General features: G+C 42.5%; 1 protein-coding gene across 1 annotated transcript in view; it reads right to left on the bottom strand.

Annotated features, from left to right (window-relative positions):
- The window catches only part of CDR2L (cerebellar degeneration related protein 2 like), a 113,359-nt gene that overhangs the window by 56,900 nt on the left and 33,190 nt on the right, over positions 1–23,269 (bottom strand). The window contains exon 2 of the mRNA XM_069200106.1: positions 20,878–20,990. Coding sequence (XP_069056207.1) covers positions 20,878–20,990 — 113 coding nt within the window. The remainder of the gene's footprint in view (positions 1–20,877; positions 20,991–23,269) is intronic.

Here is a 23,269-nt window from a genome sequence, read left to right as displayed (position 1 = left end):
TGTGTTGCATTGTACAGCACACATACAAAATGGAAAAAGCCTTAAAGCACAGTTTTTGTACTGGTACCCCTTCTAGTACAAAATCTATGCTTCAGAGGATGCACATATTCTTGCACTATGGCACAAGGGTGTGGCTGCTAAAGTGCACCAGCGAAGAGGGAGAGAAGCAATGAACCATATCTTGGTAGATTTGTTGAGTTTTTTTCCTCTCCATTTGAGGCAAGGCAGCACATCATCTTTGGTGCAGTGTTGCCTTGTGTCAAAGAATAGTAAATTTGGGCCTCAATCTCACACACTACCTGTCACTGACTCTCGCTCCCTTTCACTCACAGACAGGTGTGTACACATGCTACATGCTCACACATACAAACACTCAACTCGCATAAACATACTCTCACCTGCAAGGCCTGCCTACAACATACATTTAAAACATTTTTACTTATTCCAGCTGCCACCAAAGCTCCCATTCCAGCTAGGTATACTACATTTTTTAATACACTAACACTGAATAATAGAATATTATGCACTGTTAGTATAAAGAAAGCATGGTGGAAATAAGGAATGCAGAGCCATCCCTGTGTTTGTGGCACTGATTTTGCCACCTCTGAGGCCAGGGCCCGCAAAAGCAGTGCCAGGGGTCGCATGGAGCAAGATAGAGGTCACCGCTCTGACGATTAGCGACTCCTAAATGACGACCATGCCCCACACTAACCTGTCAGACCAGCCCATATGGCACTGCCTGATTGCCGTTTAGGCCAGTCCGACACTGAAAGTTGGTGACACCCACATGTCAATGGCTGGTGGAAGGGAAAGGTGTTACAACACCCGATGAGCGATCTCTAAAATGCAGGTCCTAAGAAAAAAGCTTGCTCTCGGGAATAATTAAGTATTGACAACACCAATAGCTCTGGCCTTTAAATGAAAGTGGCTCTTTAGTCACTGATGGGGTTAGGGACTCAATCAGTCATCGACCATGCACTGTAACACTAAACCTTGCACTAATACACCCATTCACCCACTCAGTGACTCATTCTTACATTCGCATACTTACACATACATACATTGGTCACGTGGCACCGAAACGCACGTCAACACTACAATTGAGTCAGCATTGTGGATTGGACCTTACTTTTCTTCATATTAATTTTATAACAATAGACTTTATAAAATTGCCTCAAATACTGATGATTTAATTGATAACGTAAAAGAAGTTTATCGGAAAAAAAATTGTTTTCTATGATTAGTAAGTTATTATTTTCTCATTGAGTATGGTCCCATTGCATTTTTTCTCTGTTTTTAATGAGTGTGATTGAATTGGAATGAATGTTGTTTTCTATTTTTAGACTTCTCCCAGGTTTCACAGACTTTCTATTATTTGCTTATATATTTGATATTAAGGGTACTGATTTCTATAAATAAATAAAATGACAGTTTGTTTTTAATATTTATCTGTATTACTATATTCTTATGACTTTGGCTTGATTTGTAATATTTATCAAATTCAGAGATTCCACTTGATGGAACTAGTCTTTGGAGGTGGGTTTTCTTTACCGTTGTTCAAGGGATCTTTCCCTCCTTGGCCATTTCAGTACCATGGAAGTTAAGCAATCTGATTGGCTAACCACAACACTGAAGAAAATGCTGTGGCTGCAATTACAGTGCTTAGGGACATAGGGCCACATGTACAAATATTTGGAATTGCTATTCCATGCGAATCGCAATTAGGGAATCACAATTCCAAATGTAAGAAACTCCAATGATTTTTTTTTTGTGATTCCCAGGGGCTCGCAAACAGACCTGCCTCATAATTTTAATGAGCTAGGTCGCAATTTGCGACCCATCGGGAATCGCAAAAATCACAGGGATGGTAGCCTGCTGGTGTCAGCAGACCACCATGTCTGTGATTGCTTTTAAATAAAGGGAAACAGGCTGTGTTTAAAAAGAAAAAAATGAAACCTTTCAGTTTCATTTTTTAAGAGTAGGCAATGGTCCTTGGGGCCACTGCCTGCTCTTGAAAAACATTTTTGTGTGCATTCACAAAGGTGAAGGGGTTCATTAAGGACCCCTTCCCCTTTGCAAATGGGTTAGCACCAATTTGAAATTGGTGCTAACTGCGATTTTTTTCCGACCGCATTCACTGTCACAAAACAATTATACATACCATTTAGATTTGGTATTAAGAAGGGATGCCTTGGACACGCCCCTTCTTAATACCGAATCGCAAAACAGAAATTGCGATTCGGTAACAAGTTACCGAATTGCAGTTTGGGCTTTGTACATCCTATAAAGCATTTTTCTAGTCGCAAATGGGCCGATTCTGCAAATCGTCCCATTTGCGACTAGAAAAATGCTTTGTACATGTGGCCTCTAGTCCCCCGAATTCGAGAGAGAGGGGGTTATAAGGGCAGGTTGTACACACACCTAGACTCCTAAGACCATGCCCATAAGAACACTCCCCAGTAAATAATGTTTTTAAAAAAAATATTATTTTGTCACTAGTACTGCAGTACTACTGTGGTACCCAGGAATGCCCCTGTGAGTATTGACAGTAGTGTGGTAGAATTTCAGTAGCAAAAAATAAATGACAAATAAAGAAATATTAAAGAGGTTGGCCACCCCATGCAGTCAATGTATAGCGGGGACCCATGGTGGGTTTGGAACAGGGCCTAGCCACAGACAAAGGCCAGTAGCCAATCCCCAATGGGCATGGTCAAAGGTTGTGCTTAGCGGGGGTTGCCTGCACCGAGGTGCCCAGGATCTACCAAAGACCAGGCCCTGAAACCAACCCCGCTGTGGAACTTTAAGGTTAATGCAACACTCTGTCTTTGACTCTAGGGGTCCTACAGGAGTGTGCCCCGGTACCCTGAGGGAACACTACTATAAAATAAGTCCAAGTCTTCAGAAATAAAAAATAAAAAGCAATTTCCTGAACAGCGTTAGCACATTGCTGATTTGACAGATGGTGACAGCTGCACAAAGAATCAGAGCCCATCTGGCTACCAAGAAACTCCGGAGCAGTAGCTAAATACTACACAATCCACTGACCACATCACAGGATGGCAGCATGATTTCGCTGCCGTCAACATCTTGCAGAGGCATAACCAACTAGGCCTGAAAGGGAATCAGTGGTGTGAAAGTTATTTTAATTTCCATCAGGGCAAATAAAATCGTTGTGCACAAAGTTACATGCACCTTGTCCAATCAGATACTCTATAGGGCGCAACATGATCAGTACTATGTGGGTACAGCCAGGAAGTGGAACTACATAGCTTGTTCAGAGATGGAAAAAAACAACAGAAAGCAGTAGGAGATATAATTGAACTACTGGAAATACAACATCAACAAGAAGACGAGGAGGACGACAATATGCGGTATTCTGCTACATACTGCTAAACCTGTAACCCTGTCTGAAGGTCTTAGATACTGACGAGACAAATAAAATAATTTTCTCAAAAGTAGTTCATGGCCATCTGAGACCAGAACACAAACACATGTACGAAAACACAAGGAATAAAACAGTTCATTATATTAAAAAATAATAAAAATAATTAAACATTTGAAAATACAATAGTTCAACAATGTTTAAAAAAGGGTTTAAAACAAGGTTGTGTTGTATCTTGTATATATTTGTAAGGAAGGTTGGGAGGTTGTCAGGGCGACTTGGTGTTGCCAGGTGACAATGTGATGATTCTTGGGTGGAATAGTCTGTAAGGCAGTTGCTGCTGTGACTTGCCAGGGTTGAGATGTCATTTTCTTCTAAGGAAATAAAGCAGGAAAAACAAGGAAGAAGAGTGTGCTTCTGTGCATTGGCGACGAGGATGGGATTCGAACCCACCCGTGCAAAGCAAGGAAAATACGATGGAAGGTGTGAGAGTAAAATGAAGTGTAAAATGGCGGTTGGTGATTGGGTACGTACCAAGTTGGTCCATGGTTCGAGGAAGGGTGTATCCAAATGGTCAGATCCCAAACGTATTGTGGGGGAGAAAGGACAGTGTGGATTTAGATGACGGAAAAAGGTGGAATTTGAGGAGTGTGGTTAAATGTAATTATCAAGAGTTGGGTGCGTGGCTAAGGACACATCAGGAACAATTTGAAACAGTAAATAAGGAGATTCCAGGAAAATTGTGTTTGGATAGAAGGAGGATCAAGAAGCCGGGGTATTTGAAGGACTATTATACTGGATAATACGAGTATATTTTTTTTCTGGGAAATATTGGGCTGTGGGGTGTGTAGACAGTCCATTTAGATAGTCCAGTTAGTTAGGTACATGTTTTAATATGTTATTTTGCTATTTATAAAATACTTGTTAGGTAAATTGTGTAAAGGGGGAGATGTGTTGTATCTTGTATATATTTGTAAGGAAGGTTGGGAGGTTGCCAGGGCGACAGGGTGTTGCCAGGTGACAATGTGATGATTCTGGGGTGGAATAGTCTGTAAGGCAGTTGCTGCTGTGACTTGCCAGGGTTGAGATGTTGTTTTCTTCTAAGGAAATAAAGCAGGAAAAACAAGGAAGAAGAGTGTGCTTCTTTTCAGTTAGAGAATCGTAAAAATTCACATAAAAAGGTTAAACATTAAAAATACTTTAAAAAAAAATTAAAAATATCTAATTGTCTAAAGGCAAACTCCAGCGTCCAATCTCCTCTGCACACAACCGTAAGTTGTGTGCAGTGGTAGTCAGGTTGCATGCTTGCAGAGGGTTGGGTGCAGGGCCTGCACCAAAGCCAGGTCATGCACCCAACACTCTCTGCACATGTCTGTAGAACATGCTCAGTGGGAGTGGGTTGTCTGTCTGAATAAGGTGTTACATGTGCTAAATGTAGAATGTGATCACAAACCCAGATATTCACTGAAATAACAAAGGTTAAATTGATGTTATAGTTAGATTTTGAAATAAAACTAGAGCTTACATTTAAAAACTGAAAAACACTGAAATTTGTCAGTTAAGTTTAGTGAGCTAATTATAACTTGTGCCCCTGTACTGCACTGCTTATGACCTCACATATTACACATCACTCGTGGCGTGTTTAACAACATCATTGATGAAATCACTGATGACATCTCAAATTACATAATTGATGACATCACTGATTACATCTTCCACTTAATGTGACTGCATGCTAAAAGCTTTGGGGATCGGAAGGAATTTAATAAGCTCCAGCTGTGGTAAATTTCCTATCAGCAATCAAGGGAAAATGGACATCATCCAATGAATGTGACAGTGTGCTACAGGCTTTGTCGGCTGAAAGGAATTTAATAAGCTACAGCTGTGGCCAATTTTCTATCAGTAATCAAGCTACAATGAACCTTTTCTAACATGTAGGACGCATTGCATATCTGACCTGCATAACTCACCCACATAAGCTCGATGTTATCCTCTTTTTACTGGTATGGAGCTGGAGGGCTGTAGCTACGGGGGCCGTGAGAGCCTGGCCAGCCTATTTTGTTTTTCGGCCCCCCCTAATCTCTGCAGCAGTAATCGGAGTTAGAAGGTAAAGTGATTAGGCTATAACCATCACCATGAATTAAAGATCAAAGTATAATGTGAGAGAGATACTCTGTATAATAAAACAAGAAGCATTTTTTTTTTTTTCCTTTAACTGAAAACGAGAATGGGATCTAAATATGATAATCATGAATAAGACTGCAAAATCTATTCATATTTAACTGCATGTCAATAATTTATCAGCTGTCCCAATTTTATCAGTTGATCCCTTTTTCATAATTATGAAAGCAGGTATCTAGCAATTATAATTTACTAATTACTTAAATACTTAACTATTTTTTCAAGGCCGTTCAATCCTCTGAATGTCCACTTCTTCCCCCTCTGTTCACAAATGGGTGCATGAAATTGCTTTAATGTATTTGTTAGAAATGGGGTTCCTGGTGGGCTAAGGTAGGCACCTCAGCCAGGCAGGGACCACCACTCTAGTCAGGGCAAAGGAGCTACACACCCAAGGTAACTGCTGCTCACCCCCTTGGTAGCTTGGCACAAGCAGTCAGGCTTATCCCAGAGGCAATGTGTAAAGCGTTTGCATAACACGCAAAACACGTGACACAAAAACTACACCCCAAAGAACACTCCACAACAAGTTATATAAAATAAACTGTATTGCATAAAACATCATTAGACCACAAACTACATGTCTTAGTAATACTCTGCTACCCAAGCAGTTATCAGATTATCGCACAAGTTACTAGTACTTTACAAACCAGCAGTAGTCAGGTAAACACATTGTTACCAAGAATAAATGCACACATCATGACAACATTTCTGTATTCCAGGTCATCATCATCACCAGCATAAATGTACATATTCTGGAAACATTCCTGTATGGCAGGTCATAAACTCATTTGGTAACACTCCTCCTACAAATATACACTCTTCCCCCAATAGGGCAATCGTGACTTCGAAGGAGAGTCAGGTTATGCAAGTGAGGTAAAAACAATGAGGGCACACCTGGACACACTTGTCCCAATCCAGGTGCTACTGCGCTCCTCTTAGGGGTAATGTGGTAATTAAAGGCAGCTTGGCAGGCATTGGACCTCCATCAAGATTCTCCTCCCATCCTGCTAGCTGTAATCTGCTGCCAACTAACAATGCCTTGAGGGCTAACTTCTCCAGAGTCAAAGCCTCCCCTCACAGTATGGGCAACATCAGGGGAGAAAAAGGCCACCCTCACCTCCTCCCTTGGCCCGGGGTGACCTCTCCTGGTCTCCCTGCATAGGGAACAATGGGTCTTCCTTACATGAGGCCCCACACCCAGTCTTCGACACTCACAAGAGCAGGGTAGCCTCCTTTGGTTCTCTGGCATTACGAGGGAAGGACGGAGCGGCTCAAGCTGGCTCCATCTCTCCTCAGGAAGCCGCACCACCGCTGAACGAGCCTCCTAGCTCGGGGTGCTAAGTCCAGCCCTCCTGCCTGACTGACAGGGATCTCCACTGTCCCGCCTGGGCGGCAGGCGTCATTGTGTTGCGGCTCCGGCTGCGGCAGTGATTACCCTGAAGAAGGACCCGCTCATGCCCCAGGGGCATGGTCAGTAGTGCTCTCCCACGCTATCCTCCAACGGGGCTCCTTTTCACTTCTCCTGCGTCAGAGGGGGTAAGCTCCCAGCCATGACAACATGATGCTTACTTGTGCCTCCAAGCCAGCAAAACTCGAAACAAAAGCGCTCTGCGTGCACTGGAGTGCATCAAATGGAGCACCCCCCATGCTCCTGGATAGCAAAACCACAGCGTTTCCCTGGCACTGAGGGAATAACTTATTAAGCACCTTAAAAGTGCTTCAGGAACAGCATTGAGCACTCCTGAAGAAAGATAGTGTTCTTCCCGCGCTGATGCCCCTGAGGCGCTCTCCACTCACTCTACATGCACCAGAGGCACTCCACTCTCCCAGCAAAGGAAAAACATCCCCAAGGTCACAGAGATGCAGGGAGCACAGGAGGCACACCATCCAGCCCCTGGAGACAGATGTAGGGGCACAGGACTGCAAAACTCAGACAAGCAGGCCAGCACAAGGGTTCAGAGAAAGCGCTGGCAGTCCTTCTAGTGACCAAGTAAGTCACTGGTCAATCCAACAGCAGAGGGGTCCCAAGGCAGTTCCTGGCGAGTTCCTCCTGCAGCATCTATTATCCATCAGTCTCCTGTCAGTGTCTGTCTAGGAATGTGTGGGACAACCCCCTGTACTTATTCTCATTTTTTGCTCAGCTTTCACGAAGGAAGGAAGAGGGGTACAACCAGCTCTAACTAGATCCAGCAATGCCTCCTTCTCCTGCACTGGCTCCAGGCATCAGTTGGGGGTAAACAAGCCCTTTGTGTGAGCCCAGCCCAGGAAGACCACTCAGTATACAGATGAAATCCTGTTACACCTTCACCCTCCGTGTGTACTGGCTGTCTGAAAAGTGTACACAAAGCCCAGCTGTCACTCTGCCCCAGACGTAAATTGGAGTCAAGCTGCAAAAGCACCAGAGTTATAAGCACAAAGAAATGCCCACTTTCTAAAAGTGGCATTTTTCCAATGGTAGAAAAAGAATCCACCTACACCAGTAAGCAGCATTTCTCACTAACATTCCACCCATACCAAACATGTCTACGCCACCCCTCATAGGTCAGACAATACCACTTCAACATATGTCATGGCATTTTCAATGCAATCCTATGAGAGGAGCAGCACTTGCAGTAGTGAGAAACTAAATATGCTGTTTGTCACTACTAGGACATGGAGTATATAAAGACATCTGTCCTACATTTTACATACACAGCCCCCCTGCCCATAGGGCCTACCCTAGGGGTGGCATATGTAGCAAAAGGGGAGCTCCAGGCCTGGCAAGTAAATTTAGATGCCAGGTCCCTGCGGCAGTAAACTGCACACGCAGGCCCTGCTACTTCTGTGGGTGGCGCAAGCTGTGCTGCATGCAGACTAGTAGATTTTAATTTACAGGCCCTGGGTATAAGAGATACCACTGTTCAAGAGACTTACAGCTAAATTAAATAAGCAAATCATACTGAGTTTAGAAGGGAGAGCACGTGCACTTTAGCACTGATAAGCAGTGATAAAGTGCTCAGAGTCCTAGAGCCAACAAAAAGAATTCAGAAAAATAGGAGGAGGAAGGCAAACAGTTTGGGGATGACCCCACAAAAAGGGCCAGGTACAAAAGTATTATTATGTCATAAGCAAAAAAAACATGAAAAAACCGAGACCCTTTCTCACTGCGGGTACCTAAATGAAGGCACTGAGGTTGGGACAGGGATATTGACATCAGGGCACTGACATGCTGATATGGTGATGCTGGAGCAAAGGTACTGCCAAAGGAACTAGGACACCAGAGAGGCAAGGACCAGGCCTAAATCACATTCAGGGCTACACCATGTTGAAGGTTGCATTTTAGCATAGCTGCCTGCAAGACATATTACATTCAAATAAGGAGACTAATTTTTATTTGCCCCTTCAACCATTGACTAATTTGAGTCAGCCTCTTTTAGACATTGTCAATCATATCTCAGATCTGCTCTGAGGAATATGTTTCACTTACCATCATTATTTTGGCTGTTTGGTGCAGCCTCCAATGGAGTACTAGTATTGTAATGCACAAGGGACTATTTTACTTCTGAAAAGCACACTCAATCGTTGCACTTTTTGCTACATTCACTTCATGAAAATATTCATGCATTCTACACGCAAAGTAATCCATTTTGGTATTTGTTTTTGCACTTTGTCAGCACTCAACTGCAAGCTTGATGCAGTCAGGGTCGCCCTGTTTGTTTGTTTTTTATCTACGTCAGGATGGCCTGGTGCCAAGACAGCAGAAGTCTTGTGGCTTCCAGTACATAAGTTGTGATCTCGCAAGAGGTCGGTCACCATGAGATCAGGCTGTCTTCCTGTGATTTTGGTCAAATTACTTAATCTTCTTGTGCCTAAAAATGTGTAACTCCTGGTTCTCTTCTAAAGTGTTGTGATGTGTTCTGATCATGTTTGTCCTCCATAAGGAAAAACATGAACACATGGGCATTGGCATTGAGACACTGCAGCACTCACATGAGGACATTAACACAGTACCACTGGAAGGAAGGCACTTAGAAACTGAAATACTCATACTATGACTCTGGCATGGCCAGACATGGAGACACAGACACAAAGATATTTGCTTATACAAGAGGACAGTGTCTATAGAGCATTGACACAGTGGCAGAGGGACATTGATTGTGGAATTCTGACTTTGGCATTAGGACACTGACGCAGAAATAGTGATACGCAGAGATTGACACTGGGCACAGTCACTGATAAATTGACCCAAGGGAGGCTAATTATGAGGCACTGACAAGGAAATACTGACAGGGAAACTGACAAGTGGACATGGCAAGTGGGGATGACACCCACTCTGGAAATATGACACTTAGACACCACCTAGGTGACAACAACATGATGACACTGAGACAGATGCAGTGATATGGTTTCACTTACATGGGGGTACTGACCCTGTAATACAGATTTTGAAACTGCAGCACTGGCATTAACAATGAGACAGTAACATAGGGCAATAACTTGATGCACTGATGACATGAACAGAGTGCTGTAACACAGGGACACTGCCATGGGCACATTGACGTAGGGATACTGGCATTAGAACAATGACAAGGTAACACAGACGTTAGAACGCAGGCCCAGTCACTCGGGCAACAGGACGTGGAACCAGCAAAACAGAGACAGTGTCACACAGATACTATTCTCCTGGCATTATGGCACTGATATTGTGGCATGGTGTAGGATGCATGTCAGAATATAATTTCCAAAATATCTATGTGCCTTAATATAGATTTACTTTTCTTAACTGCACACCTACATACATAAATGAGGAGTTATTTTACCTAACCAACATTTTGCTCCTCGACATTTTGACAACAACATTATGATACAACAATATTTTTGAAACGATATTCTGGTGGAATATTCATGGGATATGGGGCTAAAAGGAAATGGAAATGGGGGGGGGGACCACCCCTCCAGTGATCCAAAAATGATACACAATACCACACGGACCCTGGCATGAGGACATGGAGACTTTCACGGGCAATCATGGGTACACAAACGAGGCTATGACCCAAACTTTATAACAGAATCCTACAACAGCCTTCAACACCAGTATCAATGCCAGATATTGCAGTTTACAAATACAATAATTTTTCTCTTGTGGAACCGTCGCCTGAAGTGCCACGGACTGAGGGTTGGGCAGATTATTCATTCGTCAGTAATGCATACATATACTGGCTGTCCCCTAATCTTCATGAATAGGTGCATTCCCCTCTGGGTTTCAGCACCCCGTAGGGCTAGAAAAGCTCCAAATGTAACATCTAATAAATGTCCTAACCTTGTAGGATAGGGAAGAGTAATGCCAAGGAGAAGTAAAACAGTATAGGGGACCTAGTAGCATGGATCTCCCTGTCCCAGAAGAAATAATGCAACCTGCTTATGTGTAGGGCATTCACTCACATATACCAACCGGACTGATGCCATGGGTGTCAGCTTCGACCAGTCCGAACACTACTGATGGGGAAATTTATGTCCCAGAATTAAAAGGTATAGCGAAAAAGGAGTGGCTGGCAGAGGGTGAGCCTCATTACATGAGGCCAGATGTCAACTGTGTCTACTCCCTCACAGATCCTTTGACAGGAGTCTAATGGAAATATGCAGATCTGATGAGATAAGATTACATGTTGTTCCTGTTTGAAGTGCACAGTCAAACTTTATGAGGATATAGGCACTATGGGCAGATGTTTTCTATTACCCACTTTTATGAAACTCAGGATGGTGAAAGGCTGAGTTAGCATACTTTGATTTAAACTTGTGACCATGGAGTCGTGAAAATGACTGCATTGATGGCACAAATCTACTAAGTCACTAGGCACAGAAGAGGCAAATAATATTATAGCAACCCCCCTGACATGGACACTGTTAGGAAGTACTGCTACTTCCATACAACTAATGACAACCTACTGAGAAGTGTCAACATTGTACATGTAAATTATTGTGGCACTACCTAAGAATGTTACCCCGGTCCAGTATAGCAGTCCATTTTAGAAGTATTGGTATTGTTAAAAAAAAATGTGTGAAAGACCTACTAAGAAATTTTAATTCATAGCATGGTCATGCTGAGTAATGTTGTCATTAGCCCCCATTCTAAGGAATGACTGTACTACCCAATAAATCATAGCGGCTCTCCTGAGAAATACTGGGACTGTATTTCAAGGCATTCCAGATATTGGGCCTGATTTAGAACTCTGCGACAGGTTAATCCATCACAACAGTGATGGATATCCCATCCACTGAAATCTAAACCCCATAGGACATAATGGGATTTAGATTTTAGTGGACAGAATATCCGTCACCGTTGTGACAGAGTAATTTGTTTGTCAAGTTCTAAATCCGTTTTTTTGTCAGAATCTCCAAATAAAGGTGTTACAGCTGTCCTGAGAAGTGGTTGCATTGTTCATGAAAAGTATGACTACTATCAAAAAGTGTTGGTCCTATCCAATTTAAGATTTGGTAGCACTGAAAAAAGTATTTTATTAATATGCTGGCGAGATGAAGAGGTCATTGAGTGCATTGCCCGCAGATCCCTAATACTATTTAGTCTCTACCCTGATTAAAAGTGCACTGTAAGAAAATGGGTTACTAGTTGGGGAGCATGTGAGTCATTCCCAAGTAATAAACTGAAATTAAAATTCTGTCAGTTTCAGCAGACAAGTTCAAGAAATAAACCTGTGCTCAATTCCTAGTAGCTATGCACAAAGCGGAAAGACTTCACTTAAGGAAATTGGGGGAATATTTAGCAATACTAAAACAAATTACAAAGTCAAAATACAGCACAATAAAAATTGCATAACTAATTAAAAAAAATATAACAACATTTATTTAAAATGGCACAATAACATTTCAAAGCCAATGACGGGAACCCAAAAAATAATGTTTTAGGACATAAGTAGAAAGAAAATGTAAAGTGCCAATCACAAGTCACTGTTTGGGATTGACCGGCAGCAATGGACTGGAGGTCAGAAACCAAAAGTATACCATCCTAATCAAAGATATTAACTTTTGGATTAGTCTCTGGGGTGGAAGTTGCAAGGTACGTCTACAGGCCATAACCGCTGAAGTCCACTCAAAGTCGGGCAGCAATTGCACAAGGTCCCTGGAGCTGCTTCTTTTGATGAAAAAAGCTACTAATGGGAAATTCGGATTTTGCACCTGCAGATGTCCTCTCATTGGGCAATACATTTCGTGCACTTGTCCAGTAAAATTTTTGACTTTTTGATTTTTTTTATAGGAGCTCAAAATTCTCCAACTTGGAAAGCCTAAAGCTATAGCCAATGAAGTCCTCTCTAAATCACACACCTTTGTCAGGAGGCCCTTCTGAAGTTCCAGAGGTGTTGGAGGTACAAAAATGTTCTACGTCCCAACTTTTTAGACTTTCTGGCCACTTGTAAAGCTCTCAGAACCTCAGGGGCCAGGACTCACCCAAGGAGAGTGGCCAACTTGTCACTTAAGTACAAATGCCTCTAACAGCTATTTTTGTCCCTGTAGCCACATAGTCAACTGACCATTGGACTCCACTTCACAATCCTGGGAATACACAGTGTCAGGTCCAGCTTTTCAGGTCTCCACAAAGGTCACAGACTACAGGTCCAGTCGTCAATTGTTCTTCTGCAACTCCAGGTGTGTTTTGATGAGCTGTGAGTGATGGACCACTTTTTTTTAGGATTCACTAGCCAGTGAGTGGGAATGACTCCTAGACACTCCCTAACCAAACAGTAACAATTCCCAGGAGCAACCCTTCTTGTGTTAGCAGCACATCCTGTTTGCCTTACTGCAAACTATCCTACGGTACACCTTTCTGAGTAAAATATAACAGCATCATTCTGCCATTGGAGGCAGCTGGTGTGCCAGCCAGGAAGTGGTTAGGGAAATGAGCAGTTCCTTCCTCCTCAACTGCACCAAACTGGTTCTTAGATCAGCTCGCCTTCTCACTGGGAAGGTGCCAAGCTGACTACAGATGACCCAGGGAACAAGGGAGTCTCATTCCCAGGTTGTCCCTTTACTTAACCCTGAATGGGCAGGCCTCAACCTCGTCCCTTTCAAGTTAATGCTGTCCATCAACCCTCCCCAGCTGCCCTTCCAGACCTGATAGGAATCATATACCTAACACACATGTCTTCCTCCCAATAGGCCTAATTCATTGTTTCTGCTCTGGTGGCAGTTCCCACACCTTATTTAGGGTAAGCACTGAAAGAGACCAGGCATTAGTAGGCTAATGCTAATTACCACATGGGGGATTCAGTCAAGCGAAAGGGGGTCATTATGACCCTGGAAGTCTCCTGACCACCAGGGCAAAAGTGGCAGTTTCACCACCAACAGGCTGGCGGTGAAGACTGCCACATTATGAGTGTGGCGGGTTGGTCTCTGCCAACTAGCCACATCTTCACTTGTACCACCATGGCAGTTGGAGCCGCTGGGCCAGAGATGTGCATCTCTAACCCGGCGGTCCACAGAAGACCGCCGGCGGTCTTCTGAGCTGCCTTTCCACCAGGGTTTCCACGGCGGTAGCACCACCACGAAAACCATGGCGGAAAGGCTACCGGTGACAGGGAACTTCTTCCCTGTAACCGGTAGACGACTCCCCCCCAGCACGCACTGAACCTTCCCACCCTGCCTCCAGACAGTGCCCCCTCACACATACTCACACCCATTCAAACTCGCATTCACCACAACACTCAAACTTGCATACGCACACGCATACACACATTAATGTACACACGCAGACAACACACACACACACAAAACACCCCCACTCTCCCACCTCCTCCCCTCTCAGACAAACAACTTACCTGGTCCGAGGAGGAGGTCGTCCGGCAACCACCAAAGTCTAATTTATTAGAAGTTATTTTTCCTAAAAATGTATTAAAAATTAACCCTTACCCATGAATTGGATTTTTAATAAAGATTAAAAATAATGGTTGAATCATTCTAATCATTTGTCCTGAACCAAAGATAGCAGAGTTAGATTTTATTCTGAACTTTAGTTTTTCTCGCAGGACAGGTTACCATGAAAATAGCTTTTAAGGACTAGTCACTGTGGTCCATGTCAACACTAAAGCCTTGAATGTACAACTTTTAAATACTAGACACCTGACATTGTGGCCCTGCAATGCTCACCTAGAGGTAGGGCTCCTTCCTATAAAAAATGGTTATTTTGACGGGTTTGTCTGCAGGTTTAAAAGCTGCAGTAGACAGACTACACATGTAGGCCTGAAGCTATGTTTTTCCATATCAGCCTAGTGGATAACACAAGATGCACTACAGCCCACGGGTGACATTTAAATATCTATGCTTTTGGTATATTCTCCTACACCATGGACTATGGCTTTATTAGAAAGCTAGATATGCAAAATAGGGATTAGGCAGTTTCAGTATGTTTTAAGGGGTGAAATCACATACATGTTGTAGGGGACAGCAGTACCCAAGTGTGCTGAGCTCAAAACCAGCACACCCCAGTCAGCAAAAATGGGGTGACCATGCATTAAGAGGGATTTTTTCACATGCACCATTTTCCATACATTTATTCAAGTACCCTTCTGGAGAAACCCTCAAATCCAAAATATAATTGATTTTCAAAAATAGACATGTTTTACCGAATGCTCTGGTCCCAAAATATACTGCATCCTCTTCATCTCCACAAAATGTATTTGAAGGAAACCCTTATGTCCTCCCTAAGAGAACTGTTCTTTCCTGCTTTCAAATATATTTCTGCCATAAATTGCTTTAAAACTTTTGATTTCCCACATATTCCCTAGAAATGTATACATAGAACCCATTATAAAATTCTGTCATCTCTTGATTTGTTTTTAGCACAACGTGATTTAAAATGCACAATACGTTATAGTTAGTTCCCTAAATTATAACTGGAAAATATATCTATCTACCTATCTATCTGGCTATCTATCTATCTACTGATAACCACTGGGTAGTTATAGCTAGGTCAGTGCTTCCACAGAAATGTGTTTTTGTGTTGCTAATAACTTTGGCCTCGTTTAACAAATCTCCACTAAACTTTCAAAAAAAGTGCTACTTTTTGACTAGTTTATGCATGGAGTTTCGGGGTGATTCCCTCAAGCAGGGGCCGAGAAAAAAAGGGGGGAGGGGGTGAAAATGCAAAATACCACACATTTTCCATTGACTTCTTTAGGCAAGGCTGCAACTAAAACTGCTGTATGGAATTACACCAAATTTAAAAGGAAGTTAGAGCTTGATTCGCAGTTTGTACTTGTTGTGATTTGGTGTAAATGTGTTCCGTAGTGTTTTAGAAATTAAGGGTAAAAGATATTTGTACATCTAGATGGTTGGGTGCGTGTGAGGTTCGAAAGACTCTCGCTGAAGAGCCAGTTCAAAAATAGAGTGTTCTTATTTGCCCAGGGAGCTTTATTTCTCTTCATCTAATTTGCTCCCCCCGGAGTCAGACTTCTGCAGGTGTGAGTGCTCTGATTGGCTGCCAGCAACATTAGAAAAATGTTGCTGGCAGGCGTTACAGGACTCAGGGACTTCGTCCCCTGCCAAAGTTTGAAAAAAATGGATATAAGGGAGCAGGGTTGGGATGCCCTACCCCCATTTGCCTCATGGCACAAATATGTGCGAAGGGAAGACAGATGAAAACATTGCTCTCACAAGCAGAGAGCTGCTATTAAAAGCAGCTCCCTGCTTGGGAGTACAATGCCGGCTCCCACAGGATGCGGGGAGCCAGCTAGGACCACGGGGACTTTGAGGTTCCCCCCACGGTCCTGTTACTCTCTCTCTATCTCTTCCATCCCATAGTTCGATGGAAGAGAGAGAGAGAGAGAGAGAGGGAGGGAGGGAGAGATAGTCATTGCAATGGTCTCTCCAAGCAATGACCTTAAAAACAGTTAGCAGTCACCTGTGGCATAATGGTTATGGTCAAAGACCCTCACACTGAAAGTTGAGGGTTCTGTGGTCATTTCCCTATTTTAATTTATTTAAAACTGTAAAAGTTTAAGGATCATACTAAAAGGTGATCTCACTCGTTTTTAATTGACAAAAACATTTTTAGTTTCAATTTGTTCAGAAACATCTCTTTCTAAATATATCATTCACCATAGCCTAAAAAACTCACTCTCTATTTCCCTCTCACTTCTTTCTCTCTCTCTATTTCTCTTTTGAAATCTTTCTCCCACCCACACACCAACTCAGACCCTTACACATCCTCTCACATGCCCACTCAGACACTCATGCACCCACTCACAGCCCCACCCATACCCTCACGCACCCACTCAGATGATCATGAACCTAGTCACAGACCCACTCAGACTCTCACACACCCAGTCAAAGAACCACTGAAACCCTCACGCACCCACTCACAGACCTACACAGACAGTGATGCACCTACTAGGACGCCGATGCACCCATTCTCACACCGAGACAATCCCACACCTACTCACAGATCCACTCACAGTCTCACACACCTATTCACAGATTCACTGAAACCCTCACACACCTACTCACAGATCCACACAGACACTGACGCACCCACTAAGACACTGATGCACCCACTCTCCCACCCAGACAGACACTCTCACAGCTACTCTCACCCCCAGATAACCCTCTTACACCAATTCTCACATCCAGAGAGACAGGCCACGGCCAACCTATGCTGCGCACGGTCAAAGAGCTGTGCGCAGCATGGGGTTGGGGGTTATGGGGTTGGCCACAGGGCCTGGCTGCAGGCCAAAGGCTGTGTGCAGCGGTGGTTGGATTAACATATAGTAATGAAAATTACTTTACATTAGAAAAACCATAGAAATTCACTGAAAAAACAAAGGTTACAGGGATGTTATAGTTGGGAAAGAGAATTTAAAAAACATAGATATTTCCTTAAAAAAAACAAAGGTTACAGGGACGTTATAGTTAGGCTCACAACATACAAAACCATAGAAACTTGCCTGTTATAGTTAGAGTTATCTCAAGTAACTATAACTTGTGCCCTAAGGTAACTATAACTCACGACCTCGCCATGCACTGCTAATTACACAGAAAAATTACGGCACTCATGACATCTTTGATAATATCACTGATAATATCAATGTAATGTTTGCAGTACAATTTATGACGAAAAAACTGTGCATGGCGGGGGCGCGAGTTATAGTTTGCTTAGGACACGAGTTATAGTTACTTGAGATAACTATAACAGGTGAATTTCTATGGTTTCGTACATTTAAGATGTGAGCCTAACTATAATGTCCCTGTAACCTTTTATTTTTTAAGTGAATATATCAACCGTCATGGTTTTGTATCAACAAACCAAGAGTGCTTTTGTTGCATGAAAACGGGTGTCCTTTTCTTTCTAATCTTGGATATTCATATACAAGGATTTACCCTTCCTTTCGCAGTGTATCTAATAGCTTTTTCTGTTAGAGCCTGGCAGACAACTAAACTTGTCAGGCCCTCTGATGCTAGAGAGTTTAACAAGAATTTGTACAGTGCAAGTCTTCTACCCCATGGTTTATGAAAGGAAACAATCAACATCAAAATTCTCTCCTACTAAATTAATCTGTGAGATTCCATGTAACAAAATACATGTCTGCAGACTTTAACACTGTGCAATAATATCCCACCATTAAAGGCCTATTGTTTTTAATATACGCATTTCCTAATAAATAAATAAATCAGGTCTGTTGCTTTTTCATGATAAACCTAATACATCAGACATAATGTTTGCAAAAGAACCAATCAGGTTTATTGTGTTGGTCATTGGCTTAGCACCGTAAGTAATTCAAGGCTTCTGCGAAGGATACAGTATCAAACTGACCAGTTTTATCAGGTCTGAACAAGTTAAGGCTTATGGCAGACAGTGACACACCCACAGATTTGCTGTCCTTTGATTTACCACCATTGAGAATATTGGGATTTGAGGTATAGTTACAAAATGACTTTTGTAATAGACAAGTTTTTTTTCACGTAAAATTAAGAGGCCTTGCATCTTCTCTGAAACAGTGCTCATGCGGGGTCCCCAAGGCTCTAGCTTCTCGTCTCCGCTTTTGAATCTGTATTTGACACTACTGGCCTGGCTGATTGAGTCTTTTGGTTTAAAATTATTTTTATATGCAGATGATACACAGATAATTGCTAGTGTTAGAGTGATTGATTCCAAAGCTGCATCAACACTACCTGCGGTTACCAACTAACTTTTCATATCTCACCAGTGCTGGCAAACTTCATTGGCTGCCATTAAGGGAAAGGATCTTTTTTAAATCACTTTGCCATGTGCATAAGGTGGTGCATCAACCAAACCCTTCACCTCTTACTGAAATACTTAAGAGAATCAGAATATTTCAGATTCCGGAGGAATTAATAAGGTCTGGCACTTTTTCTGGGCCTAGACGGGAGGAATGCCGTATAGCAGGAATTAACTAGTATAAGACTTGTTTTCAGCGCCAGAATAGCCTAGTATGGTAACAGATGTGCTTTCAAAAAAATATAAAATAAATACATATATAAAGGTAACCATCAGCCACAGAGTAATCAAATTACAAATATGTTCAAAATTACAGTTGGTAATTGAACATAACATTCCTCCTAAAAGTGCTTTGTAAAGATTATCATAGTGCACGTTTATCCTCACTTTTTGGAGTAGGTTACCAAAACACCAAAACCTTTTTGTATAGAGTCCTGTGATAATCCATGTGATTCAACGCAACAAAATATCTCCCTACAGGCTTTAACACAGTATATTAACAATACACCCTTAAAAGACTTTTGCCTTTAAGAAGTGGTTTCACAATAAGTAAGTCAGGCCTACTGGCTTTGTCATAACTTTCAGAACAACCATATCTGACCAATGGAATCTGACATAACTTTTAATTTCCCAGTGAACCAATGAGGCCTACATGGTTATATAACTTGTAACCATGCCCTCCAATACTGGTCTACTGATTTGTGCATAACTTGGTAACAACCACACATACAGGTATAAAAGTACAAATATGAAGAAAATTACAGTTGGCAAAACAATAATCAACCAGTTAAAAAAGACCTAACAAGGATTATTATAATGAAAATCTTACAAACACAGGATTTGTCAGGTGGGATGGCCAACACCTCAACCGTTGTCTACTATGGTAACCTGTGAGAATGAATTTAACAAACTACCAGTCCACAGCCTGTAACACACAGTAATAAGAATCCACCTTAAAGGCCTATTGGCTTTAACAAATGCTTTCCATATTAATTAAGCCCGACTTTGTCATAAAACACAGATCAAACTTATGACATCGGATATAACCTATCCCAGTAAACCAATAAAAAAACTACTGTTTTTATCATTAGATTGTCCCCATAACCGACCCACCATAATGAATGTCTAAGATTCTGTGTAACAAAATACCTCTTTGAAGGCTTTAAAACAGAGCAATAACGTTCTGCCCTTTAATTCCTATTGGCTTTAGCAAATATTTGTCACAATAAAAACATCAGAACTATCGCCTTTCTTGTAATTTTTCATGATAGATCAGGTCTTGTTGATTGGCTGGCCACAATAACAAACACAGCCCTCCTGTAGTGAGCATATGCTTTCCCACCAGGCAAAAAGTACAATACAGTTGCTCTATTTCTTTTTTCCAGCACACAACTTCTCGCCAGTCTAAAGTGGTGTTCCAATATATCAACAAGTAGGCTGATCCAAAGCCATGCCTCTGTAGAGCTTCTAAAACCTCTTACTGTGTTATTCACATAAGGTATGGCGGCAGCTGCGCTGTCAAGCCAAACCTAGCGAAAAAGGAAACCTACAAAGAATTCCTAAAGAGGACCCTGAATTTCGGAGAAATACTTAGCAGCCAGCACTCTTCCTGCTCCAGGAATTGGTGGAAAGTAAATTTACAAGTACAAAGCAATACTATTGGAAGATTATGCTTTCACACAATATAGATGCCCTTTATGTTCTCAGAAGAGGTTGCTGTAATATTGTACTGTCTCTTGCACTCTCCAGGTCTAGGTGTAGGTCTTTAGAATGCTTTCAGATATCGCTGAGTCTTAAGGTCTTTCGACAGTAATCGCCAACAATCATCCAATGTAGCCTTTTTCCCAAGGGCAGTAATTTGCCATTTCTCCTAGGGCACCATCATTCCTTTCACTGGTCCTAATTTCAGATGATGAACACATTTTAAATAAGGCTATCACTTTCAGCATAAAGCGTTGCATAAACATGGTACGTTTCAGAGCACATTTTGTCCAGATGTTTACATTACGATTGTATCGCAGAAGGACTAGTGGAAGTTCATTTACTCAGATGCTGGTGCATCTGCTTCCTGTTGCATTTGCTATCTTACCTCTATCTCTTGCACTTGCTCCTCACTTGTTGTGCACATCTGCTGCAGCGAGTCCTCCAGCTCCTTGTTCCTCTCCAGAAGGGTTTTTCCAAGTTCGGCAGCCAGGTGTAGATCTGCAAAACCAAAGTAAGGTAATGATGAGGTGGCTGTGCCTGGCGATAGCCACTGGACTTGAAACACAAGCAGCACTCTGGGCCAAACGCCCCTACCACTACACCCATGTTCTAAAAACTTGTACATCCACAGAAACACATCTAGACAGACTACTAAAAAATGTAAAGATGGGGAACATTGCTACACTGGCACACAATAATGGGAGACGAAGTCAACTCAAAGGTTGCACGTTAAAATATCCTCACAGAAATATTGATATACTTAATATTGACTCCTTTGTATTGATTTTTTGGTCTATATTTTTGTGATTTGTTTCTTCTTTTTATCTTCAGTTCTCTCACTCAATTCCTATTTTCGTTTCTAGAAAGGGGTCCCCATCGTTCCTATTTTTTTTTAACATATTTTCCACTTATTTTTAGATGGAGCACGCAAACGCTTTGACCTGTTGTAAGTATTGTGGGCTTTTACCCACGCCCACCCGACGCCGATCTCTTTCATTCATTTGTGGGCTTGCCTTTCAAAAATCACTTGATGTCATTCGTAAATGCTTTTTCATTTGTCCCGGCTTGGGGTGGTTTGGTTACCACCTTGGACACCAACCCTGTTACAGGGATAATTGGACGACTGCGATATACTTCAGCAAATTACTGTTTTTCTTTTGTCTGCGCTTTGTGGCTGCGATGGTGCTCACAGCACTCACTGCGCAAACTCGTTTACACTGTTACCTAATAAGAATCATTTCATTTTTGCTTGTAATTGGTAAAGGCTTTAATAAAAAAACACAAAAAACCTCACTGCGGCTCTCCCGGCAGAGCAGGGAGCAGATACTACAATACTCACTGCACTCGGGAAACTCGCCCCATAATGCTTTGCACGCACTTCTCATTGTGTGCTCATAGCGTTTAGCACGCATGGTGTTTTGCAGTGTTCTACTGTTCGGATGCATTTGCTCTTCCCTTCTCAGTACTGTCCATCTGGCTTGTGCTTTGGACCCATTAGCATGTCCTTGTGGAGGCTCGCCTGTGTACCCTCGGGCTCTTTGTGCTTGAGCTGCTTAGTGTTTCACACTCCTCCTCCTTCTGCCCCCTATGGCGACTTGAGGCAGTGGCCGGATGTGGATGGGATTCCAGGATGGCGAATGCCGTGTATGTGACTAATAAGTCCGGTGAGTTAGTTTCACATCCCTTTTACAGCCTGCTCCCGTAACCCTAGAGTCTGAGCTTCCCTGTTCAGTGCATGGTCCGGCCTGCTGCTCACATCTGGATCCTCTCTGTTAAGCCCCTACTACCAACCTTATATTCATCGTCTCCCCCATCACTCTACATGGTCTCAGTGCCCACCTGAGTCCTCGTACCCTGACATCTGGCCATTCTTCTTCCCGCCAGTTATTAAGGTTTCCACATGATTCGGTGACATCAGCAGGTTAATTTTCACTTTCAGCAAATTTATTGTAACCAGTATAGCCTGACTGAGGCCAGGCAAGGGGTCAGCCTCGAAAGTATGTGTTGACATAAGTTGGTACAAACGGGTGTCTTGTTTTCTTCGTGACTTAAGTTGTTTTAATTTATTTATCTACAAGCTACATTAAACAAATGCCCTGATGTCAAGAGAGGGTTGACTAAACACACGAAGAGGCAAATTTTCATGTGTTCCTGTGCAGAGTTAAGTGGCATCCTGTAATATTAGTGTGGGTGTGTGAAGGGAGCTCGAGCGTTACTCGAGTCCCGAACGCGCTCGCAAAGGGAAAAAAGACAGTTGGAAAGGAGAGGCTGTGGATGAGGGTGACGGCACCGCACCGCTTGTGTAGGTCGAATAAACCACGCTTCATAGAAAAGTATCTTGGCTTACATGGCTTATTTACAACATTATTTGGCGACGAGGATTACGAGGATATCGACCTACCGAGCAGCGTTTTTCAGGCAGGCTGATGTCCGACGAAGGTCTTCCAGGAACAACGCCCTCTTTCAGGAGAAAGAGGCGTGGCGTATTGTTAAGAGCTGCTGTGAATTTCTTAAAGGGGAGTGTTTTAAAGGTGAAGTCACTCCTGGAACTACAAGTTACTGCTTGTGATCTTAAAGGAAAAGTCACCAGTTACCAGCAAGAATTTAAGGGGAAAGCCACCCTAGAAATTGGTAGTTTTTCCTGCTGGTTTCCTTAAAATTAAGGAAGAAGTCATCTCTAAAACTGTTATTGTTGGCGGTGAGAATTTCCGTGTATTTTTTTTGTTGTTTTTGTTATGTGTCTTGATTTTAACGGTGAGCAGTGATAGATATTCTGG

The sequence above is a fragment of the Pleurodeles waltl genome, chromosome 7 (genome assembly GCF_031143425.1).
Source record: "Pleurodeles waltl isolate 20211129_DDA chromosome 7, aPleWal1.hap1.20221129, whole genome shotgun sequence".
Taxonomy (NCBI): domain Eukaryota; kingdom Metazoa; phylum Chordata; class Amphibia; order Caudata; family Salamandridae; genus Pleurodeles; species Pleurodeles waltl.
The sequence above is the reverse complement of the archived record's forward strand: the minus strand, read 5'-3'. Positions and strand labels throughout refer to the sequence as shown.